The sequence below is a fragment of the Falco punctatus genome (assembly GCF_963210335.1).
Source record: "Falco punctatus genome assembly, chromosome: 2".
NCBI classification, from domain to species: domain Eukaryota; kingdom Metazoa; phylum Chordata; class Aves; order Falconiformes; family Falconidae; genus Falco; species Falco punctatus.
Genome location: NC_137581.1, coordinates 84,715,507 through 84,742,158, shown reverse-complemented (window position 1 = coordinate 84,742,158; position 26,652 = coordinate 84,715,507). Strand labels below are relative to the sequence as shown.

At 40.9% G+C, this 26,652-nt stretch overlaps 1 protein-coding gene across 1 annotated transcript; it reads right to left on the bottom strand.

Annotated features, from left to right (window-relative positions):
* Window positions 1–26,226, bottom strand: TMEM47 (transmembrane protein 47). Its single transcript, XM_080377715.1, has 3 exons — window positions 25,320–26,226; window positions 11,474–11,614; window positions 1–3,908 (listed from the first exon to the last, which is right to left on the bottom strand). The coding sequence occupies exons 1-3, from the start codon at window positions 25,543–25,545 to the stop codon at window positions 3,730–3,732; spliced, it is 546 nt and encodes a 181-aa protein (XP_080233841.1). The 5' UTR covers window positions 25,546–26,226; the 3' UTR covers window positions 1–3,729.
* Window positions 26,227–26,652: the final 426 nt, after the last annotated feature.

The window sequence follows — 26,652 nt, the reverse complement described above, 5'->3', positions numbered from 1 at the left end:
TTTGGTTAGTGTAACAATTCTTTTATTTCAGTTACTTTTTCACATAAAACTTTATGTAAGCTACAAAAATCGTGAATGCAGAAATGGTATTAAAACTGCAAACTTATAAGTTTTGATTAAAAAAAAAGAAGTGTCTTTCACTGCTAACAATGACCATTTAAAATGAATCGTATGTTGATGGATTAATTTAATAAACTTACCATACACTTCTCAAAAATAAATAAAGGAAAACATCAGAAAACCCAATACCATCAACAACATGAAGCATTTAGTTGTCTTTTTTTTTTTCTTTTAAAGACAGAAATTAAATTTCTAGGCACAGTTTGAGGCATTATAGAGGACACAGAGGCAATAGGTTAGTGTGCACTGAGCTGTACAAAAATACAGTCTGAATAAATTACATTGCTAGCCATAAGATTAGACTTCACTTACCAGTCAGTTCATTGCATGTTTAATAATATACAGTTACATGCTAATCCATATATATCATTTATATTTCAAACACATAGGTCTCTCTATATTTGTTTTTAAAATTTACAAAAGCTAAACGAAGTTGTGCAAGAAATCCAGAAGAGGTGCTAGGTACTTGTCAGCACCGGACGGTATACTTTAAGCTTAAAAAATACAAATAACTAGCCCTGCTTGCAAGTTTGCTATATATATATATATATATATTTAATCGCATATATTTGGAAGAAAAACAACGCATTTGTTGAGTGAAAGAATCATCCTCCCAGTGAGATAAAGCCAAACAACAGAAATAATGGGGGCATGACACAAGTACAACGTACAAAATGATTGATTTGTCATACATACACTCAAGACACAGGTATGTATCCTTTTTGTGGCTAGAAAAAAAAAAAAAAAACAAAGCAAAAAACACCCCCCAAACAATAGCATAATGTTCTGTTTACTTTTAGTCTGAGAAACAGACTGCTTACTAAAATTGGCAACGGTAAGGGGGGGGGGGGGGGGGAGGGGAAATCAGAAAACTGCAGTAGCAATGTAAGCTGAAGGCAGGTACCTAAACCCATATGCTAGATGCCCAAATGCAAAGGACCTGAGGAGAGTGAGAGATGGGTCCTAATAGACTTCGTTATCTTCAAAAGGAAAAGCAGGTGTTGAGACTGAAAATCAGATCTCTGACTCAAATATGAAGAACCTTGTCTTTAGGCATTCACATCTCTAAATTTTTTTTGCCTGAATGCCTTTCATATTAACAGTCGGGTGACTTTCAGAGCGCATGCCGTTAATTTGCACAGGCCTTAGGCCTGACAGTTGTGTTCACTCAATCTCTACATAAAGAAAAATGATTTGATAAATTAGTGGATACGATATGGGTTCAGCACTGTACCTTCTTGTCAGCATAGGTGAATTGCCACACAATATCAGCACCAGAACATCGTCCTCCTAGAAAAGTACAGACATCATCTCACAGTGGGCTTCTCTAGCTAACCTAATTCCCATGCCAAAATACCACATTCTCCACGCTGCTAAATAAAAGCAGAACTACACAGCTGTTTAGAAAGATACAGAGTTAACTATCTACTGAATATCCACCTTAAGACAGCCTCAGGAAAAAACCCAACAACTAAACAAACAACAAAGTTACAAACGCTCTGTGGTACCTGTGAAACAAGTGGACATAATTTTTCCTCTCATTCTCTTTGTTCTCCAGGCATTGCCATACAATCCCTTCCAAGTCAAGCTATCATTTTGCTCCACCTAATCTAAATAATCACCACTGGCCCTGGAATCTACCCACCTAATCTAATTAATCACCACTGATATGGAACAGTTTGCCATACTAGTAAAAATTTAACTCCAGAGAGCCCTACAGTTTTGTAAACCGTCTCCATACATCAGCAAATACTTTCACAACAACCTCCTCAAAGGCTGCTGTGTGGTCACACAGTCACTGGAGAACCTCTGTGACCTGCAAACTGTGGCACGAGCATTAACACTGTAGACGCGGTCTTAACTTTGAGTAACTCAGCAGTCTTTTCCGTGGAACCAGCAAAACCATTGGTGTAGAGGTGGATGTGCAATCCCAGCATATCTGCTTTTGCAGAGGTCCACATAGAATATATTTTAAATTTCTCCGTTAAAAAAAATAGTTATTTCTAAAGAGTAGAATTGTATAAAAATATGTTCATAATTAATTGAAACTATCCAAATAAGCAAATTGTAAACAAAAATAAAAGTGATCCCGATTAAATTCATGTGAAAGTTCTTCCTACTTTATCTTGGATTTCATTGCATAAGTACAGGCTTGGGATGTTTTAAGTGGGAAACGTACTAAGCAAGGAGTAATTAGATGTACATAATCATCAGCCAGTCCATTATAAACTCAGCTTTTAAAAACAAGAGATTACCTCCTGAAGTGCTAATGTTTCAATATGGACATGATGGGGTCTCAGCTGTATTCTTGATGATCAGAGACACTCACAACCTAAGTAGATTTTTAGAAAAAGGCATTTTGTTTCTTTGCAACAGCCTTAGAAAAAAATTTTTTTAGTAAGTATTAGACTATACATGGAATAGCAAGTAGTTATTTTGTCCAGTTCTACATTAACTTGACGTGAACTTCTAAGCATTTCCCATAACACAGAGTCTGTACAAGGGCATATACAGAAGACAAACCATTTTACGTTTATTCTGTAACATCAACCAAAAGTGGGGTACCAATCCAATGCTTTCAAGAATGTGTACAAAGTTAGTATTTTAACCACTGCATCACAGCTCATACTACAATTTTAAGACGAATCATCTCTCTCTCTCTCTGCATTTATATTTGTATTATATATTTTCATTTATACTAACAAATACCTTTCAAAAATATAACTGAACTTGTTCCATATGCATTCTTTTCATGATGATGTTCAGAGGTTAAATGAGTGCTCAGGACAACTGCAATTCATTCATACATTTTAGATGCCTCATGGACAGATAAGATTTTTTTCTGCTACCCCTTATCTCTATCCTCCCAGCAAAATAGTCAGACCCCAGACAACTTCCAACTACACAGTCAGAAGCACATGTCTCCAGGTTTGGACTTCCTTCAACAATCTGTTACAGCTGGCACGGTGATGTTAATTACCAATTCATGAAATCCTGCGTGACTGGTGGCTTGGTTTTTTGGTTTTTGCCTTTTTAAAATTTTTTTATTATTCTCCCAGAAGACTGTTGAATGCAGATATTAGACAAGTCATTAACCAGTTACATTCACTGCCCTCAACACAGTCACTTACAACTAATTCCTTAAGAGCTTTTTTCGAGCAAGTAACGAGGGGCCAACACAGCCTATTATACAAGATGCCATTGCCTGCTTATCAGACATCTGAATCCTCTATGGTACAGGGAAACTTCTAAATGGACCCTATGCCAGCTGCTCCCCTGAAGGCAATAGCAGATGCTGGCATTGCATTCTCATTCCCACTAGTGTTCTCACAATGATCGCCGTCATGTAGATCCTTTTGCTTGTTGTCAGGAAAAATGAAGCTTATGTATCAGCAGCTTGCAGCATCTGCCTATGTATGATCAGTAATCTTAAGTGTTTGCAGTTCTTTTAAATGGTTGTAAAAGCTGGTTATAGTGTTCACACCCAAAAGGCAAAGGCTATTTTATCAACAGAGCAGACTGTTTGGTGCTCCACAAGTGTTCTAAAAAAACTGTGAGTTAGAAAAGATGGAGTAATCCTTTTGTTATTTTTCTTTTTATTAAATGATTCTAGTAATAGTCTTCATAGTTCTTAGGGTTCAGGCAATAAAGAATGGCACCCCCAAATGAAAATATAGTTGCACCCCAAGCCAGGCCATAGCCCCAGTTGAACTCATGGTATATTTTCAAGCTGACCGTTTCAATGAACTTGATTGGATAAAGGACTAAGCTGCACACCTGAAGAACAACTGGGAAAAAAAAAAAAAAGAAAAAAGAAAAAAGTCAGAAGCAGCCTTAATTCATTTCCATAAAACAAGGAAAATATCACATTACTGAAATTCACATTTTAAATGCTCTCGGTGCATTTTTAGCTTGTAAGTACTGCTATTTTTTTTTTTTTTAAAAAAAGATCACCTTCATTTCATTCACAGAGAACACTGGCTGATAAACAAATGTTATTCCTATGGTATAATGATGATCCTTCAGATGTCCATGAAACTAACAGTGAAAGCAATCTTTTCCCAATTCTTTTCTCTCTCTCCCTTGTATTTTAGTTTGTAGTCATTATTTCTTCCATAATAACAAAACTAACATCACTCGTTCTATAGCTATTATAAATAAGTCAGAACAAGAAGCAAGAACAAACAGATATTAAGAAATATAGCTCAGAATCAAATCATTTACTTAGCCTAGAAATAATTCATTGTAGTAGGCAATACATATTTATGTTCAGTAGACACTCACTGAATTACATATTTCATATGAATTATTGTGTACTGTAATCAGAATTAATGATATTGTTACACAGAATACCAAGGAATCTATAAAGTTTGATCAGCCACTAAACTTCCAACTGGCAAAACATTGCCTTGCATTATGAATTTAGGGGGTGGGTCAGAAATGCTTCATGATGAAAAAAAGCTAATAAAACAGATAAATCCAATGCAGTAAGAAACTTAAAAATTATTACTTTCTACAGCACTCTCTCAGACAGCCAGATCTCCTGCAGCCTGATCCACATGTCTGCAGTGGAATTCAGCAAACCTGTTAATTATTGTGCTACATCAAAAAAAACCCCACATACAGTAACCTGAAAGGGAAAATACACAGATGAAGAAGCCAAATTTTCACAAGAAGATTTCAGTTTCATCAGCAGCCATTCTCCTTTAAATTCAGGAGCAGCGTTAACATCAAATTGGGACAACAGTTTCCAAGGTAAGCAGGTGAAAATGAAGCTGGTTTGAAGACAAGAACAAGCTGTATGATGTAATGATTCTAGGCCTCTAGTTCTGGCATTCACAAAAGACTAAACATCACAGGGACGTACAAAACATCATTTTTACCCCTTAAACACATGATACAGCCTTATCACTATGCTCCTTTCCAGCATTTAAGATGAGCAGTTTTTCAAGACTTCAACACATGACTGCCTCTGCAAACTACCCTGGCACCCTGATCACAGGCAGGTGGGCAAATCCACCCAGTTAAGCACACGCTTAAGTATTTGCAGGCTTGAGACATAATGGTATGCAACATAATGCCATAACAACTACTTTCTTTAACATTGACTGGGTCATTTTTTACCATTTATTAGGTACTGTAAGAAGAACAAACACGATTTATTATAAGAATTCTTACAAAGCCAGTAGTAATATAAAATGCCCCTGGGTAACAGAGGAAAGACTGCTTTGGACTACAGAGGCCCTTCTGAAATTGCACTGAGAAATTACAGGAAAATAAAATAATGTTAATCATATTCTCTTATTGCTTGAACACTTTGCACACTCAGAATTTTTCTTTTGCCTTTTCTTTCCCACACATGCTCTTTGGTGTTGTCAAACTGGCACTTTTCATTAGCCCTGGCGACTAATGCTCACCTGTCCTCTGGATGGGACTGGTACCGGGAGATGATTTCCAATGTTCATTACAATCTTGGTGACAACACTTTACCAAACTTTCAGTGGAAGTTTCTCCCCACCCCCACCCCATCTCTTTAGCCTACAGACTAGTCTTTGGACTCTCGCTTGAGACTGCAAATCTGATAAATGTTTGGATAGTGGATTTTCTGACATGGATACCAAAATCCACAAGATTTTTTTAACCCTAAAGTTATTGAAGTGTTACTTTGTGTTATTCCATTTTAATATAATTTTTGTCTGTCAGCTCATAAAACACTGCAACACTGCAGAAATTTTGACAGGTATGCAATGGAAGCACCTACTCTTAGGAAAAGATTGTGCCTTCCAATTCTGTATAATGAGAGCATCATTATACCCAAAACTGCCTGAATATATGCTCAGTTTTCAGACACATCTTTAGGACCATTCAAAGTTAAAAAGGATTTCCCAAGGTGAATGGAAATATGCAAGGTTTTTAGTGGCTTCCTGAACTGGGGATGCAGCATCTCTGCTGAGTCAGTACAGGAACCGCTCTGTGTGTGAATGCGCATCAAGTGCCAACCAAGGAAGCTCTCCACCTTCCCTCAATCCAACACATGAAGTATGCTGAATTTTAATCTGCAGATCAGACTTGCCAAAATAAAACAAAAAAAGTTATTATTTTTGAAAATGGTCACGTTGATAAAGCAGCAACACCCACAACAGGTATTTTAGATATTTTTATAGTGAGGGTTTCCTGCTTTTGCTACTACTTGTCCAGCTACACTACTGTAAAACTCCAAAAGTGCTGGCAGCAACTGGACAGTGGAAACAGCCACACTGCATAACACTGTCATCACTTCCCGCTATTTTTGCCTCCTATCATTCTTTCTCCCTGTAGAGTGGGAAGAGACTTGTGTGGCCTAGAAACAACAGTTAGTGAAGTTATGAAAAATGACCAGTATGACCCAAAAAGATGTTAAGACCCATGCTGCCAACTACTGATATGCTTCCAATGAATTTAAATGAACTAACTCTGTGCTATGTTGACATACTTATGGGAGGTGTAAGCTCTTATCCTTTCCTGTAGAAAAAAAAAGGCTGCAAAAGGAATCTTAAAAAAATATATTCCACTTCTATTCAAAACAAACTAGTTACCTCAAACTAGATTATTCACTTCAGGTTTAGACCCATTTTTATGACTAGCACTATGATGCTTGCAAGACGATTGCACAGGAACAGGAATACTAGTTTTATTCCATTTACATGAAATACATACAGTTATATGTACCCACCATATTAAACATGCAGAAATCACAACAAATGCTTTAAAACTAGGAACATATAATTACAGTCATCTTTTTATCTTGTTCAAATGTTTGAGTATAACAGTTTTGCCATCAAAAAAAGACTTATGGTGTGCCTTTCCAATTGGTCTGTATTTGAAAATGGTGGTGCTGACTAGTAAGTTCTGTATTTCTGTTCTCTACACCAGCACTCCTGATTGTTCACATGAGTAAAGCACTCCATTTATAACCAATGGGTGTTGCAGTTTATAAGATTAACACACATGCAACTGTTCTCTAGGAAGTTTTTTTGTACTTAATACAACCTGTGCAATTAATTGGAAAGCAGCATGAAGAGAAAGGAGGTCCATGACAATTCTTAAAATATTGCTAGCTCAAGAACAGACCACCCTGCTATACAGGAAGACCAGAAATTTCAGCAGGAGGTCCAGCTGGCCAAATGGGGAGTTTCTCAATGAGTGTGCAAGAAAGGGGCATAAACCTGCAGGAAACAAGGATAGACTGACAGGAGTATAAAAGCACTATTTTGATACTTAGATACAAAATCAGGAAGGCTGAAGCCCAGCTGGAGCCCACCATCAAGCATGTACGTTAGTTGCAAAATGAAGTTCAGCAAATATATTCATACAATGATAGACAGGAAAGCCAGTCTAGTGACAGATGATGCAAGTGACGCCTTCTCCAAGACCTCTCAGTGACACGGTTTGGGAAGGTGTCAGCAGTGCAGGAAAAATTCAGAGATGACTCAGAGTTGCATCCATAACTATGGGGACAGACAGGATTGATCCAAGGGTGATGAAAGAGTTGGCTAATGTAATTCTGAGCCCCCTATCATCTATGAAAAATCACAGGGATTGGAAGATATTCAGATGACTGGGAAAATGTTAATGTTGTGTCCATCTTTAAAAAGTCTAGAAGTCCACAGAATTATAGGCTGGTCAGCCTCAACTCAGTCCCTGGAGTACATCTTCTTGGAAGTCCACCTCCAAGCACATGCAGAACAAAGTAGCAATCAGTAGTGAATACGGATTCACCAACCAAAGGACAAGGGTCCAGAGGACTGCCAAGATAATCAGAATCCTGAAGCAAATTATCCTTAAGAGAGGATGAGGGAGCTATGTTTGTTTAGACTTATGAAGAGGTGACTAAGGACCAATTTCAAACCAGCCTACAGTTACCTGAAAATGTAGCTGCAATGATGATAGAAAAAAAAAAACCCAACCTCTTCTGTATAGTGCCAGGCAACATAAGATATTGGCAAAGAACACAAAACTCAGTTTAAGAGATTCAGGTTGGACATCCGGAAAGAAAAATATATTATAAGGAGGGTAGTACGGCACCAGGACAACATGTCTGAGAGGCTGTGGAATCTTCATCCTTGGAATTCTTCAAGACTGGTCCAGGCAAAGCTGCAGCTGATTGACCTAGTGTTAGCGATTGTCCTGCCTCAACAAGAAGGTTGGACTACATGACCTCCAGAGTAGCTTTCCTATCAATAGTTCTTTGATGCTGTGACTCTTTTTGACCGCCCTGTAGCAACTTGCATTACATACTACTGAAGTCAGTCCTACTTTTTCAGACTATTCCATGAATTTCTCAAAATCAAATTGTCTTCCAATTATCTGCATTTTTTTTCTAGCTTCACTGTAAAATTTGACAAACAGACTTTTATTCTATCTTCCACATCATTATGAAAATAGGTAATAGCACAGAACTCAGGACGCAGTCCAGCCAGACTGTGCTATGACTCTGTCAGAACAGAAAGATACATCCTCTAAGGATTCTCCAAATATTATCTCCCATATTTTTTTTTACTCTCTCTCTTATAATACTTTCACTTAGCCACTGTTTCCCTAGCTTACTTGTAAAAGCATCCTGTGAAAAGGGTTAAAAAGCTTACCAACCTCAACAGGTTATTCTTTTAAACATTGTTAAAATTGTTAAAACATAGCCTCAGAACGCAAACAACTTTTACATTACCTTCTTAATTTTCTTTAATGGACTTTCAGCAAATACACTTTCTCTGTCTATCTTTAAATTAAGACTCAGTTAGCAGTCAGTTATCAGCCAACTGTATCATGAGACTCATACATTGACAAGTTTGTGAACTTTTGCTTTGAGGATACAGCTTTCAGGGCCAGTTTGGTTCATGAGCACTGAAGATACCCCAGCAAGCATGTAAGCTAGTGAACCCCACTAGACCAAACAGCTGGGAAGAGCTGTATGAGCCAAGGTGGCTCCACACAAGAGTGTTCTGCAACTGTCTCTCTGTAGGCTCCACATTCTTCCATCACCTAAGGTATTCCTGCTTCTCTCCCCGTTATACAGAACTGACAGTATGCATTTTAAACACATTCACATCTGTTGATCACTTGCTGGCTTATTCTCAGTAGCTAGGTTGAATTGTTTTTTTTTTTTTGTCTCTGCTTTCTTATCTCTTCTAGTCTTAGTCAATCTTTTTCCTCACCTACAGATTTTGCCAACTGAACCCTGAAGCCAAGGAAAAAAAAAAAGATAAATAAAAACTAGAAGAAAAAAGTGCCTAGAGCCAATTGTTTGGACTTTAAAGTGCCTGGATACTACCTTCCCATTTTGTTCTTTCTCCCACACAGCAATGTTTTCTACCTGACACCCACACAGATCAGTAAATGTCTCTGGGCAATTCATCCTGTGTCCTTCTTCCAGAGGCAGCTGGTAGACTCCTAACCAGAGTCATACAGAATATTTGCTCTTGTTGACAGATTCACAGGTCACGGTGGGATTTATCCTCAAAGATCTTCTGTGAAATCCACAGGTGAAGGTTTGAATCCATGGGCAGTTGCACAAGGCAAAAACTCCAGTGCTGCAATCTTAACTTTCCCCTCTTCAGTAGGGGATTCTTTCCATAATTCTTTCAAGATATGCCAGTCCATACTCACCTCTAAAAATAGCTGACATCAAAGATAAAATCTGTAGGAAATGACACTAACAATGTCAGCATCAAATCCCAAAAGGATTCTCCTCAGATTTGCCAGATAATGAAGAAGAATGGGGCAGGCTGTCTTGGCCTCATCATCTCTCTTCTTCCTATATGCTTCAGTTCATGGCTACTTCAAATGCACGTGCACACACACACAGAGGCAAAGGAAAGAGGTGAACACCACTCATGAGCTAAAGCACCAATATATTTCCCTTTTTGATGCAAGTAAGCATTAAATCCCCCCTACCCCAAAGCTTTTGTAATTTTATGCAGAGGAGAATAGATTAAGCTTTATGCAAAACAGCAGGACTTGGGGAAATTTTTTCTTGGGGAAAGTTGTGGGTTTTTTAGTACAAAGTTAACTATATACTAAATGAGCAATATGGCAAAATAGGCAGCGTATGGCTGAATAATTACTAAGTTACTACGTAATGTTATGAGAAATTAAGTCAAAAGCCAAATAAGAAACCACTACAGAAATTCAGTAATCCCATTTCCTTCAAAGTTAACTGCCCAGCATGCTTTATAATCTCAGATATATTACTACATTTTAAAGTAATGGCATCAGTGCCTTTATTCATTCAACCAAGCAAGCAACGAGACACACAGAACAAGAAGATATGATTTCCACTCAGGAAATCTGATCCTAGGTTGCATTCATTTCCTAAAAGCAAATGAAATATAACCTACCCATACCTCTTGAGCAAATAAAAGTGCATCTTGAAGTGCTGCGGCTCAATCAAGGTAAGGTTAGCAGCAGAGGGCAGCAGGAGCCTTCCCCGGAGCTCTACTCTTGTTTCTGAATACCCTGCAAATTCTGCACTCTTTTCATATCCTTGTAAGTGGCTTTTTTTAATAAATCACAAAGACTAGGTTCTATTGTCCTCTTCATTATGGGCTATCAGAAGGGGTTAAAGCAGCTGGCTCCAATGCAGATACCAGTGACAGGATGGAGGTAAAACCATGCTTAGTGAATCTCAGGGGAACTGGGAACATGCTAAGCCCCAAAACACCAGAATGTACAAAAGGAAATTATTTGATATTGTAAATGTACCTCACTGGATCAGTCTTATGGACAATTCAGATTCATAGGTCTCCTTTAAGATTCTGTGATAATTTACACAAGCTGTTCTGTTTTCATGTTTTTAAAACCAGATAGGGACTACATGGTGACAACTTTTTAAGTTAATAACTAAGTAAGCAAGTGACACAATGAAATTAATTCCTCATGGCACAGGGGCATATATAAACACCTTGAGCATAATCCTATTTGGGCACTGTTTTTCCTGTTTTAAAATTGTAAAAGAAAGAACATTAAAATAACAGAAATGGCTTTGCATGAAGAATAAAACCGGGGACATTAAGCAGTACAAAGTCACAGATTAAAAATGGTACTTTGAGATTTATCCCCTGTAGTTTCCCCTGCTGCATGTACTTCACAAAACAATAAATATAATGCAAATAAATAACTGTTTATGAACTAAGAATAGCATGACTGCAAAAATAATCAACGTCATGCAGAACACCAGTATCCTAAAAAACTTCACCAGAATTAACACAGAAGTAAACCAAATGCCACTGAATTAGTATGCAGAACAAGGCATGTCTTCCTTCACAAAAGTGAAGCTGCTCCCATGAATTTTTTGTGATGGTGCTGGCAATCCGCTTACCTGCAGCGAAGAGCATGACTGCAACTGGTCTGTAGAACCGCCTCCGAGATCCCACGCAGATAGAGATCAACCCAACCAGGAAAGCTATGAGAATAATGGCAGCACCACCCAACAGCAAAGCAAGAGTAGCTATCTGCCAATCTAGGGGGGGGAAAAAAGAGAGGGGAAAAAAGGAGCAATACAATTTCAGTAAAACAAGCCCACAGGCCTGACAGAAACAGCAGAATATGAGGAACATACAGGCTGCACCAAGGCTCAGGCAAATAAACAGCTGTGCTTTGGGTTTCTTTTCTCCTCATTAGCGAAACACCTTTATACCACAGATGCAACTCAGGAGCAAAGTGCCACAACCTCCCACACTTTTTCAAGGGTTAGTTGGCCTCATTGGGATTTTGGCTCCAGTAAGACTGAATAATTTGGTCCCCTATTTTTTGTCCAATTTAGAATGAGAAATTGAGGCCGGGTCAGGATTAGCTAGTGCATGTTAGCTGAACCCCAGTCTGTTGTAACTTTCTCACACAGGACAGTGCAAGTCAGACATCTGCTTGAGCTGATTAGGGTGTCATATGAAGGGAAATGCATGGAGGCTCACCATATACACTTGTCACTTGGGAGCTACCAAGGCCATGTAATATGAATAGCAAAACAAAAATAAAAGAAGGAGATGCTCAAAGAAATAATAATCATTAAAAAAATTTCAACAGTGAAAAAAAAAAAAAAAAAGGTGGAGGTCAAGCCCTTATAAAGGCAGTAACGATCAGTAGATGCAGACCAAGTCAAATCTGAAGTCCATTTTAAAACATTTTATCCTAAAGTGCCAGTTTTTCTTTTCTTCCCCCAAAAGCAACTTCTGGATTTGACCCAGAGTATTTTCTAGTTATTTTCATACATAATGGATGCAATTATAAAAAACATCCTTGCAGTTTTAAATCACATAAAACAAGAAACATTTGCAAGCTGATAGCTATCATGGGTCTATACAAGATCTAACTGAAGAGCTTCTATAGGTTTTAGAAAGGCATGGGCTTTGCCCTGTCTCTGCAAAACAGTATGTAAGACCTTCTCTCTGTCCAATAACAGGCATCAAGAAAAAGAATCAGATCACTATTTACTGTTTAGTACTACTATTTAGTAGTCCAAGGAAAATTATCTAAAATCAGCTTGTGGGAAAAGGACCTATGTATCCAATGCATCTCTCATCACTTTGAGAATGCTATAGCACTCATATGACATTCAGAATAAAATGCCCAAACGCATTTCATAGTTCAAAGGAAATAAGCATAATCATTTCAAAAATAAAATTTCGAGATCTCAAGGTTACTGAAATAGGAACAACAAAAATCCACATTCTCTTCTTGTAAAAAGCAAAAGTCCATGTTTTTTAAAACAGTACATCCAGTTTCAAGAGGGATCTAATCTGCTGAAGATACCAGCAGTGCAGCTGTGGGGTTTGGGAATGGAAGGCTGGCAGCTATTATCACCAAAAAGCCTTCATATACTATATGAAAAAGGATGAAGGAGATTAAAAGAAGAAAGTGAATAGAGGAGCTATAAAAGCATTGCTAAAAAAGAAAGCTATTTTAAAGGCATGTTTGTGCAAGTACACACATTTATTTTCATTCTTTTTAGAAATCCAGACATGTTGTTTACTTATGTTTTAATTACTAAGTACTCAACCTTCCAAGGTATTTTACCTCGTTTCCTTACTAGACTAAAACCCACGGCTGGAAACAATCTCTCATTCTCCTACCATCAGCACGCAATCTGTAATGTCAGTTTGCTGTGTGTCCCACTGCTTTACTATTATTGGGATGGAAATACGATTTTAGTTATGGATGGGAGTGTTATGAAGAGTGCTTTTTAATGTTGACATGATCCTTCAGAAACACCAAGTTGTTAGTGTACTGATGATTTAGAAAGTATTCTTCCAATATCAGAGTGCATTACAGATACAAAATACAGAAATAAATAAACAGAATGAACCACTTTGGAACAACATGAAAGGAATCCTTGCACTAGAAAACTATGCAGATACAAAGACTAGACACATAAATCCATATCGTCCCAAAGTTAAAAGCCATAAAAAACTGGCAAAATAAATCAAAGTGCCAGATGGGAAATCTCAGAAACTAAGATTTTTGAAAGCCACTGCAAATAATAAAATATTAAATGTTATCTTTTTATTGATCAGATGCCAAAGTCTAATGCAAACAAAAGGTGTGCAACACTGGAGAAGCAACTAAATGGAGAAAAAAAAAATAAAAAAAATAGTATCCTATTGCTTGCCAAAACCACATCGGCAAGACCACCAAACAACTGAAAGTAAGTAAGGCAAAAATGACATAAACACAGGGTTAGAATACAGTTTAACTTCCAGGACCGATATATCTGTGCATTTTGGAAAGGTTAAAAAATAAACTCCCTTACTATAGTACTGATGTAGGAGGTAAAAGGACAAATGAATGTTGGAAGACACCTACACTCCCAACTAAAAAACAACTGACTTAGTTAAACAAAATTGATTTCCTGAGTAAAAGAACCTACTCTGTGATGCTGACAGCAGGACAAAACTGAGACCCTTAATGCTGCTCACTACTAGCTGAGAATTGGGTATTGAATGTTGTGCTCTGGGCCACGTCTGGAATTGCCTCTATTTTAGCTCCAGCCTCCACTCCCAGGAGCATACAATGCTACCAGACTTTGCCTCAAGCTGCAGCTGAGAGGGATTCTGGTTAAAGAAAATCACGAAGGTCAGACATGAGTGCACAAAGAATACTGGACCGAATTTTCCTATATTGACTACCATGGAAATTACATGTTTAAATCTTGTCATCTTAGAAAAACCTTAACTTGCAAGTCTGGTGACAAAATGAAGCTTATGTTGGATTAAGAAAGTAAAATCTTCTGCATTGGCCTTCTACTTAAGAACAATTATTTTTTAAGAAAAAAATCCAGGCCACTGGACTTTATACAAAAGAAAAAGAAACATCCAAAGATTGAATCACTACCGCTGAAGAAAGAACACCCTGTAAGTTAGATAGCTACAACAATGTAACCACATACAGCAAAGGCAGATTTCTACAACAAAAATCTGTAGCGCTCCTCAGACTACCCAGGAGTGATTTATAACACACCACATCAAAATGGGAACAGCAGATTGTTACATAGTGTTACTGGTACACAGAACACAAACATCAAAAGCCTACTTTAGAGCATCCAAAATATGCTTGCACCATTTCTAGGCACGCAGAAATCTTGCAAATAAGTTACTATACTGAGTTCAGGAGCCTCAGCAGTACAGTGAGACTGCTTGTTCTCACAAGAGATAGAAACATGCATAAACATGAGCAAAACAGGACCTTATAGACGATGATTATTAGTTTCCTGGATTTAAAACACAATTTGGTTACACTTCAAGAATGCACATCAGTATTTTTCACTGCACATTGCTACAGTTTATTTATATTACATATCTACTACCTAAGAAAAAGTTCGGAACTAGTAAAATTGCACTCCCGCAAATCTTAATACATTTTTAGATTTTAAAAAGCACTGTGATCTCACAGTCATGCCCAATTTAAGTTGTTTTGTTGGTTTATAACTGTAGACTCAACAGAAAGCATAACTTTAGATTTTTTCAGTGTTCCCCCCATATTAGCAATATATTAAGAATTACACTGAAAATGCCACCTATCCCTTCAAAACAACTAGAATTAACATATTTTTGACAATCATTAAGTAACTTGAGACAGATTTCTTAAGAGAAGCCTCACTTAATGTATACTGGTTTTAGGTCTGAAAATCCAAACGTGTTTTTGCACTGCACAAGAAGCATGACAATGTCTATAACCATGGGAAATATATACTGCAGTTCTGACAGTGATGATAGTGTTTGCTTAGTTTTTATTATAACAATCTGCCTATTAGTTTAGGAATGTGGGTTGCAATATGTGGAAATTATATAAATATGAACCTAGGTACTCAACACATATTTGGTGTAAAATTTATTAAAATTACCATCTTCAGTTAAAAAAACCCAACAAAACAACAACAACAAAAAAACAAACAACCCCCCAAACCATGATGATAATGTTTCTTTTCAGCTAATTCTTCATACATAAGTCAGTGTCTTTTTTTAAGGACAGCTTGATCTCATTGCCCTTTGGAAATTCAGCCTGTTCTTTAATGATAAAGAAGCACAATGTGTTAATTGCACACTGAAATGTGTGACTCTCCTCCCTTCTTCCCCCCAAATGAAATGACCTGGGGCTTTAAGCGGTATATTCATTTTTAATTAAGAATAGCTATCTGCTCTATTTCTTGGGCAAAAATAATACTTTAGTAATAGGATAAAATCAGGAAAAGCCATAAAAGGAGAAAACATCTCACAGTTCTGAAATGTTTAAAAACTAGGTAATTTTTTAACATGAGAATAAGTAACACAAAAGGCAAGCGCTGTCATAGATTTCATGTTTTCAGCAAGTTCCCCCCAAAATAAATATTTTATCTACATGGTATTCTACAGCAAAACAAGCAATGGACATAAAAACATACTGTGGAATATGTGAAACATTTGTGTGTAGGGCTCTTTCAGATAATGCAAGTGAACTGAATTAATCTCTTAAGAAACAATCAAGTATTCCTTTCTTTCATACAATGGTCCTCTACAGAGTCCTCTTCCCATAGAGGCTGAAGTAAGAAAAGGCATGCAGTGTTACATGATGAAGGTAATTCTAGCCACCTTCTAGCATTAAACAGAACCTTGGCAAGAAAACACAACTGTCTTAGTTAAGTTTTTCTGATTCATTGCAAAGCTTCCACTTACCACGTACCTGCTCTCAGCCAATATCCTTAGAAATTGTAATATAGCATTTAAATTTGAGAATAATGAATTTGAAAGAACATGTCAAGTAAAGCATAAAAAGTTGAGGCACCCACACATAAGAAATTAAATATAACCCAGTGAATGTCATAACAATCAACGAAGATGGCTACAGATATTCCTAATTGATTCATATTCAAAACCATTTTAAAGTTTATAAACACTCATCAACTTAGCCATCAGATAGCCCACAAAAAAGCATAGTGACTATATAAAAACATGAAGGTAGAATCTAGTTTCTAGAAGCGCATTTGTCACACAATCAGTAAGATTTCCTCTTTCTTCAGCACGCTCAGATTCACAGGTGTCTGTGGAAGGCCAAGCTCCATTGAATTCAGGGAAAATACAGAGGTGAAATTCGTAGTGCAGTGTCCATTAGATTCTCACATAAGATTATTCCATGGAGAAGTCAGTGCTTTGGAACCTCACCTGAGCCTTAAAGATGGGGTTTAAGGAGCTGCTCAGATGAAGGGAATATTGGCTAAAGCTGGGAAACCCAGTGTCCATAAGTTACTCAGTCCATACTCCTCTGTTCTTGTACAGTCAGCACCACAAATCTGAGACTCTGTAGCATACACTTCTGCAAACTGCAGAGAAGCTCTTCCTAGCAAGACCTATACCAAACCTCCAGTAAGTTGCTCTAGCCACAGCTTTCCACACTGGAGCCTTGTACAAAAATTGCAATGAACAAACATTTTCTGGTCATTGTCAGTTTGCATATATGCTTATTACTGCTGGCTGCTGCACAGACATACTCTGGCTTTTACATTTTCTTTTTATTTTTACGGATCGAGAAAAAGATTTTTCTGAAGTATGAATATCACTTGTGCACGTGGATCCTCAAGTCACTTACGACACTTAAAAAGCATTACCTAAGCTCTGGGAACCAGACAGTTGTGGCTGAATGCATAATTTCCTTAAGACATAATTCAAACACTCTACGCCAAGGCTTTCTTCTGAAAGCCATGAATTTGAACACATGCAATTACTATGTGACATCACAAGTATGTTAAAAAGAAGCTGTTTGTGGTAGAGACAAAACTATTTTCTACTTCTTCTTCAACAGATTTACGTACTGAGCTTTCCCTAAGAAACTGGTCTTCATCCACACAAAGCAGCACGTGGGACAAAGCCCTTGATAAACCAAATCTTGCACAACACAGGTAGGCTTAAGAGTGAGGCATTCCCATACCTCAAATTCCCCAGGATTTGGACAACACCCACACAGAATTTTGAGCATTTTATACTGGGTGCCAAAATCTCTGAATGCATCCCTAAGGAGCCCCTGCTCCACATAAGGCATCAGTCACTTTCTATTTACTGTACCAGACACAGGATGATTTAGTGTTCCTGACGCTGAGTGGAGAGTCATTTAGAGCCAGTCAACGAAAAGAGAATGAGCACAGGGATGTGTGCAAAAAAACCCAGCTAACCGAGGCAAACCCAGGTACGCCTGTGCCTTGCTGAGAAGCAGAACGCTAATGGTAATGATGGCAGCTGACTAATGAAGGAGGAAAGGCAGGTTGCCGCCTTAGCTGCAGTATACCAGGGGCTAGAGGGCTCCTCAGGAACTGCAACATCTTTGCTGCCCAGCTCCAGCCTCGAACCTCTGCTCCCATTTCCCAGAAGAATCTCTTAACCACAAGGGTAGACTGAAACCACTCTCCTCCTCCATTTGCTAAACCTGTGATGCGAAGAGATAAGCAGGAGATCTGTGAGGTCTGTGAACAAACAAGGGAATCCAAATCCAAATCCAAGTCTTGCTTTGAAGTGCCTCTTACCTAACCGGTCCCTTCCAGCCTTCTCGTGCTGTTTATGCACCTTTCCACTGACAAACAAAAATGCTGAGCGTTACTTTAAGGCAGCCCAGATTCAGGGCTTTCTCACCTTTGAGGGAAAACATTCTTAACAGTCACTTACAGAGTTGCATCCCTCTCACCCAGACTCCTCCTATGGACTTCCTTTTCTCCACAGCAAGATAACCATGATCAGAGGGAAAGAGGCCAGCTCCATTCCAGGCAAGATAACATCCTGCTGGCAGGATGCTCCGGGCAGTAGGTGTTCCACCACCACCACAGCCCAGGAAGGACGCAGTGGAATAATTAGGCAGCTATTGTGCAGTCTCCGCTCACTTTTCAATGACAAGCAGAGCTCCCCTGCCTTCCACCCGAAGGTGCCACTGAGCATGCAGGAGACAGACTGGTCCCCAGAGAAGTGAGCAGCACACAAGACAGAAATGGTCTCAGTTTCCCAGGATGGTCTCTACAGCACTTTTGCATAAAATACAGACTGCGTTAATCTGCCTGATGTCTCCATTTCAGCTGCTCTGTTCATCAGACCACGTGCAGCCCTGAGACTGCTAGACTCAAACTTTCTGTGCGCTTCCATACCACTGCAAGTTTTATCTCCCCTCCCTACAGGAGATCACACTGAACAACAAAAGCAATAAAAATATGGTAAGCAACTCTGCTGTTGTGCAAAGACAACTGATTTTGCAAGACAACTAGACCGCCTAAAGCCTGAGGGGGTTACAAATGTATAAGCAACTTGAAACATAGCAGGTGCTTGCTCATCTGGCCATTGACACATGTCTCCTGAAGATTAAAGCTTACACTCCCTATTTATACAAAACACTTACACTTTGGGGGTGGGGGGTGGGGTAGTGGTGGTGGTGCTGTTTGTACAGAATCACAAAATCATTTAGGTTGGAAAAGACAGCTGCTCTCTGAGCCATGGCCTGCCTTTATTTCTAAAATCACAGAGTAAAATCCTTTAAATGCAGTGTGTCTTCAAATAAAAGAGTTAAGTGGTACCATTATGTAGATCTTTATTTTATTATTTAAAGGCAACATGCATTGCACATCACTTTTGCCAACAGAGGACTTCAAGACAAGCACAGCATTACAGAAAATCATGTAATCTATAATTCATTCACAGAATAGTACAGCATGTACTCAGGCATTTCTTCCATTGAATACACAGCATTCTTCTGAGATTAGCTCACTACTATGGCATTTAATTATTGGATATTCATTCATTCAACAACAACAACAAAAAACCAAACACAAAACACACACACCCACAACTCTAAGAACCTCACAAAACCCTGGAAATCTTAGAATTATGTCATTAGGAGCAAAGTGTGGGAGATGTGTTACACAGGCTTTTCAAGAAAAGCTCACCTTTTCTGGCCTCTTCTGTATATACTACTACATTTTAGCAGTCTGAAGAAGGAATAAGTAAACTTCGCATTGGAACAGGAATGTAATTATTTCCCACAGTTACTGATGTTCTTCAAGCACACTGGCAATCTTTTGCAATTTTCAAAACTCATTCTATTGTTCCTTGAGAAAAACAATTAGCATTTAAAATAGTTCCAGGAGCACTTCCCATCAAAATGATAGCCTTTATATTATAGAACTGAAACAAGTAAAAACATACAAAGCAATACAGCTGGACAGACTTCACCCCACCTCCTGCTTGTTACCTTGAATCTTATGTGGTCATCTTTGGCCACGGATCAGTAACAGAGGCAAGGTTACTCTCTATGTGATTCTAAATATAAAATCTCATCAAATATTTAAGCTACATATATTATCCCTAACCCAAGCAACATCTTTCAACTTACTGGTGCAAGACTTCTTTATTTAATAAACAAAACTTGAGGCAACAGGATACATAACTGATTTAAAAATTGCAATGAACAACAGCAGTAGCAATAACCCATTATGGCTAGAAGTCTAGCCTGTTGTTTTGTTGTTGTTTTTTTTTTTTTTGATAAGGCGTATGGTGCTCTTGACCTGATCAGACAAACTCACACACACTTTCAGGTATTACACACAAATGTGCTGTAACCATGTCTCTTAGCTGCTTGGAGAAGAGTGTCTAAAATGGTAGCCTCCGTCATACTAAAAGGTCCAGGCTACCTAAACAGGAAGGAGCCTTAGATCTACTGCTCCCACAGAGCATGGCCTTGGGAAGTCTGAGACTAAAATAACTGGTCCATTTGTAAAAGATGGTGAATACCTTAAAATATTCTGTCTGGGGCTACCATAAGGGGTAGGTCACAAATTCAAGGCAATTTGAACACACTGAAGGAACCAGGTAGACATCAGGCATAAACAGAGTATCAGTCATCATAGAATCACAGAATAATTTAGGTTGGGAAAGACCTCTGGAGGTCATCTAGTCCAACTCCCCATGGAAAGCAGGGCCAATCTCCAAGTCAAACTCGACTTCAAAGTTAGCTCAGCTTGCTCAGGGTCTTAAGATGCAGAGTCTGAAGTAGTATCGCTTTTGATTGTAAATCCACCTTTCGATAAAGTGTTGGGGATTATTATTAAATAGAGTAATATGCAAAATGACAGGCTACAGTTTTCAAAACCAGAAGGAATGTTTTATTAATTCCTCCTTACATTGCATAAGCCACTTTCTTTAGATTTAGTAAAATTGCATTCGTTCTTATGTTATTTTACAGCAAACTTAACAGCCTCCCTGAGCTTTTCACAAATATGTGTCAACATCAACTCTGAGCAATGATCCAGATCTTCTTATGAGGAAGCTGCTTTTGAGCTAGCAATTTCCCCTTGGAACAATTCCTTATATTCAAAACAAGCAGAAACCACCCAAGACTACTGAACCATGTCAATTCAGATATCTGCATCTAATGTATAATTAAAGGTTAAACCCCTTCAAGTGCTATTGAGTGAGCAGTCTCTGATGCTTTACAAATTAGAACAGAATCATAAGCACAAAACTAGGCTCAAGTTGTATTACTGCACTATGTTGTAAGTTAAAGCTTTCTTTATGGTTTGTTCACCACTATGTTTAAACAAATACAGAGAACCTGTTGCACTTATTTCCCTGAGAATGTTTTGTCTTTCAAACATTCATCAAAAATTCTTAAAGAGAACTCAACATTACATAAACAAATATACACGTTGTTAAGTAAGAAAGACATATACCCCTGTTCACCAGAAAAAATACATTTAATTGGTATGAAACCATTCAAATGTATTTTTATATACACTATTTTCACAATATACTGAAATGTTGCAAAGCAGCCATTGTTTTCTATGAATAGCATATACATATTGAAGCCAAAATACATGTTTACCTGCAGATCAGATTTGATGGGACCATTTATGTCTTCCACACCATATTTTTGTATTTTTGATTTAAAGAACTAGAATGGCTGAGGTCCATTGCAGGAATTCAAATTTACTGTTATTAATTCTGCGGGAAGAAAACAACTACCTGTACAGGTACAGACAACCAGGCAGTTGTACATAAGATGCATCTAGTTTTAGGCAGATGCTGTGATAGAAATAAATACTCATACCTAATTCTTAACTCCTGATAAATCTGTAAATGAACCATCAAAAATTAGACATAATCCACTTCAAATGAAGTATAAACCCAAATATTTTTTTAAAGACAGCAAAGGAACACTCTCAACCCCCTAAGTTTTTTCATTTTAGTTTAGCACATGAGTAAAATACAGCTGACTTAAAGACGACTTGTGCATTAGCCAAGTAAAGCTTTGATCATAGAAAATAATTTTATGCCCAGATAGCTGCTAAAACTGTAAAGCAGCATTGCTGGATCTCAAGATTTTATCATGAAGCTTTCCATACTGGCAACTGTGTTAGTTTTTCAGCTCCTGAAGTTGCTGTTACTGAGAATTTTAGAAGGGGAGATGAGGGATATGCAAGAATACCTTTCTAGCTCCTGCAATTACAGGGGGGGCAAAACTGAACCGGTGATTTACATAGACCCTAAAGACACAAAAAGAAGAAAAGTAAATTAAGATATTTTATAATCTTCAGATCTCAAAAAATTAATTTGACTCACTATTTTACATACTTGAAGCATGGATATTGTGAATTACTTACACAACTTTAAAAGCCTTTTGAGAGCAAAGGATTGCTTGCAAGCTATTAAGAAAAAGCCCTCAAAGCAGTGAGTGAATGAATGCAAGCACACATACTCCAAGCAACAGCAACACTTGGTGAAAACTGAGGTATTATTTCCTGCTATAACAGCCAATGTAATCATGCTCTGTACATTTCCTTCTGCTCTCCACTACTAAGTTGCCCTTTTGATAGCAGTGAGGGGTCCTACATCTAATTACAACAAAGGTTTTTAATTAAACCTCAAATATGCTTTAACAGCTTCTAGCATGAGATTGCCCTTGATGGTGCCACTTGAGGTGCTCTCCTTCAAGGGATGATGAAGTAAATCTCTTAAAACCATGGATGAAGATGCCTTTTTCCTGTGTGTACTAGTGCTTTTCACAGCTAGCCAGCTACAAAGCTGCTTGCACCGGTATCAGGCTAAAAGAGCTTTCCCTGTGGGAGCTCTCCACTGTCTCCAAAATATACCACTTGCTAGATTCTCAATGTGGGAGGAAAGTGCACTTGAAGTATTAAGGCAAGCACACAAAATGGTCTCAAATAGAGCCCAATCCAGCTTGGCGAACTTACTGGTAGCCTTCCTATTGACTTTAATGGAAATTGTAACACACTAGCAGAAGGCAAAGGCAGAACAGTACAGTTTCTCGTATTTCAGGTCTCCTCAGTGTGCAGCATTGTGCCAAACACAAGGTAAGTGAAGGGTTTATTCCAGTCACCTCAAGTGAAATGATCGTTTACTTCTTCCCAGTAGCTTGTGAAACCTGGCTCCACTAGACTGGAAAGTATCTGAGGAAAATGAGTAAAGCTAATTCAAGGAACCTGAATAAAACTGGACAGACAGGAATTCTTGCACAGGATAAAAGAAAGCACGAGGAGAGGCCAAGTTTTCAACATGCAGCATCCAACAAAACTACATTTCATTCCTATCCATCCTCACCTATTCATCTTCCACCTTCCCATAAACAGACAGGTGACCGATAAAGCGATGAGAGAGATGAGTGTCCTTTTATGCTGTTCCATAAGCTGTCCTACTTTTCTTTAACGCACTTGTGTGTGTGTGTGTGTGTGTATACATGCATGCATGCTGGGGAGATGGATTGAGGGGGGAGTCCAATAAATCATGCATGGAGGTGGGAGGGGACTTGAAGCAGGTTCTCATTCAAGCCATCTGAAAAGTCTTTCTGCAATCAAGGGGATACTATTTCAGGAGACAGGGAGAAGGGGCAAAGGATTCACGTTGCTAAGGAGACACTTAGAAGCTGACATTCCTACATAAATTTCCATTTATACTGGGGAAGGAAAAGAAAGCTCTCCAAAGTTTGTGTAGATACCCTGGTAACTGATTGAAACTGACATTTCTTTACAATTTGTTTTGGCATTACATGATTTAAAACAAACCCCCAAACAACCTGCAAATATTACTCCACACAATGACAAGAAAAAAAAATAAATAGTCACAGCAGCAAAGGAACCTGTGCAATTTCTACCGAAGCAGCGACCAGTTATTTCCCAGAACCTATACAAGGATTTCTGAGAAGCAAGGAAAAAGGAAAGCACCTAGAATACACAGTCAGCCCCTTGCCTTCCCCTCTTTTTCAAAACAAACATCTTGTGCCTGGATTTACCTCGTTAAAAAAAAAATACCTTGTCCTTGGATTTACCTTGATTTATCTTGTCTTGTACCTGGATTTACCCAACCGGAGAGCACAGCGATCCGAATGGATGGTTTAGCAATGCAAGTGTGTGTGTCAGGAGGACAGGGATGCAGATAAAAATGGGCTGGGGGTGTGGGAAGAGGCTGGCTTCATTTGTCAGTGTTTCTATTGGGACTCCAGAAGTTGCTATTAGGCATAAAGTAAATAACCCATGAAAACCAAAACAATTATGGTTCTAAAAAAGCAATTTATTGAAAAATATTCAACAGGCAGCTTGTTTATATCATTCACAACCTGTTTTTTAAATACTCCAAGCAACAGTGAAATGGCATTTAAAAATATTTTAAAAATCTATGACCAAAGACCTAGAAAGCGGAAGAATGAATGAGCATCAGAAATCAAAACAGGGAGTGTGGCAAGAAGGCGAAGGAGTATGAAAGCCGATGGGAAGATCGGCACCTGCTAGAGGAAAGACACACACACAAGCACAGCCAGGGGGATGGAGAGCCAGAGCCCAGGCATCCTCACTCGGGACAAAACAGCAATCGGTTTTGGTTTAGGCAGCCCCAACTTCCCCAGACTAGTGGCTTCGGGGGTGGAATTAGAAGACACTTGATTCCCAACAGCTTTTCACTGTATGAGAACAGCTGCCGCACAGAAAAATAATCAAAACTAGTCCGAACTCGGGATCTCTCGTGGAAACACAAAGGCAGACAGAAAATCAGTCCCCCCTCTCGCTCGCAGAAGCCCACCTCGCGTCTGCGCTGCACCCCCGACCACCCGGCAGGCGGAGGGACGCGCCGCGCGCGGGCTGCCCCCTCCAGCACGCGCTGGGCACAGGGGCCGCCGCCGCCCTCGCCCCGAGCCGCCAGGCGGGGGGATGCGGGGCCGGGGCCGCGCAGCCCGGGGAGCAAGCGCCGGGGCCGGGGAGACAGGGAGGAGGAGGAGGAGGAGGAAGACGGGGAGGGACGCCGCGGCTGGGGAAGGCGAGGGGTGCGGAGGGCGGGAGGACAAAGGTGCCGGGGACTCTCCGCGGCGGCGGCCGGAGCCGGGAGCCGGGGCGGCAGCGGGCGAGGCGGGGAGCGCGGAGGGGCAGCGGGGGGCGGCGGGGCAGGGCCCAGGGCACCGCTCCGGAGGAGACAAGGGCGAAGGAGAGGTGGCTCGGGGGATGCTGGCAGGGCAGCCGGGGCGCGGGTCTGCCTCGGTGCCCGGGGGGCGGCCGGGGAGCAGGAGGAGGCCGAGGTGGGGGACACGGCAGGAAGGGACGAAGGAGGGACGGGGCAGGGACCAGGCTGGGGGCGGCTGCGCGGCGGGGGTGCCGCTGGCGGAGGGGAGCGGAGCTGGGGGGGGGGGGGGGGGGTGCCGGGGCAGGCCCCGGGGCAGCCGTGTCTCACCGCTGTGCAGCGTCGACTCGCAGAGCCAGCTGTCCAAGTTGCCGGGCTTGCGGCAGGACTCCCAGAGGGACAGGTAGTACTGGTGGTCCGCCGTCACCCAGGCGGGGCTCAGCACGGCTCCCAGGTCCAGGCACAGCGCCAGAAAGATGCACACCAGCCCCACGAGCTTCAGCGGGGTCAGCACCGAGACGCGCACCTCCTCCATGCCGCTGCCGGCCGAAGCCATGGGGCCCGAGGGGAAAGGCGGAGGAGGAAGAGGACGCGCTGCAGCCGGCCCCGAGGGGAACGGGAGCGAGAGCCCAGCTCCGCGCAGAAGGGGCGGCAAGAGGCAGAAGCAGCGCGACCAGCGCTGACTAACGGCGGGGAGAGGCTCTCGCCAGCAGCGGGCAGCGCCGCTCCCTCCCTCGCCGCGCTCCCGCCCCGGTGTATCAGGTGCAGCAGCTCCCCCTACCCCTCCGGCGCCGCCCGGCCCGGCCCGGCGCGCTCCTCCCCCTGCCCGCCCCTGCCGGGGGAGGTGGCGGCCGCGGCCCGGCCCGCGCTCCCCCGGGGAAGGGGCGGGAGCTGCCTCGCCGTGCGGCGGGGGCCCTGCCGGCTCCGCCCCGCCCCGCCGGGCCGAACTTCGCGGAACTTCACCCCCGCCGCAGGCCACGCCGGCCGCCGCTCGCCGGGTCCCCCGAGCGGCCTGACCCCAGCGGCCCGGACCGACTCGGCCGTGCCGCCGCCCTGGGCCGCGCCGCGGGGGCTGGAGGGGGCTCCGGTGCGCCCGGCCGGCCCCTGGTCGTGCGCGGTGTGACCCCGCGCCGGTGGCCGGGCGTCACGCCGGGAAGCGCCGGGCGTCCCGGGCCGGGAGGGCCGCGGGGGCTCGGCAACACGGCCCCGGCCGCCCCTCCCAGCTCCGCCGGGACGCGCCGCGACGGCGAGAGAGGGGAGAAACGCGAGGCGGCCTGGGGTGCGGGGGCAGCGGTGACTGACCTTGATTCGCTCGCCGAAGTGACATTTACATCGCCAGTTACGGGTGGGAGATTTAAAAAATAATTCGGCCTTTCGTTGTTTGTGCACGGACGTACTTGCAACTCCGCTTCACTCTCCCGGCAGTGGCGTTTCTGATCCCAAATTAAATCTCGAGGAAGAATAAGCAGTTGCCTGGTTTTAATTTCATCTCTGTTTATTTTGCTTAATTAGCATATTAGATAATAGTAGCGAGCGTGTCACGGGCAAATGTTTTGTTAGTTAGTGAGCACGGGCACAAGTGTAACTCCCCGACCAAAGCAGCTTTCCCTCCCAAGATAGAAAGGCACACTGACACCAAGATACAGGATAATGTCCATTAAGG

Coding starts and splice junctions, on each gene's coding strand:
- TMEM47 (XM_080377715.1), bottom strand. CDS start 25,545: ATGGCTTCGGCCGGCAGCGGCATGGAGGAGGTGCGCGTCTCGGTGCTG. Junction 11,615..25,319: donor CGAGTCGACGCTGCACAGCG/GTGAGACACGGC, acceptor TCCCCCCCCTAG/ATTGGCAGATAGCTACTCTT. Junction 3,909..11,473: donor AGTCATGCTCTTCGCTGCAG/GTAAGCGGATTG, acceptor TTTTTTTCCCAG/TTGTTCTTCAGGTGTGCAGC.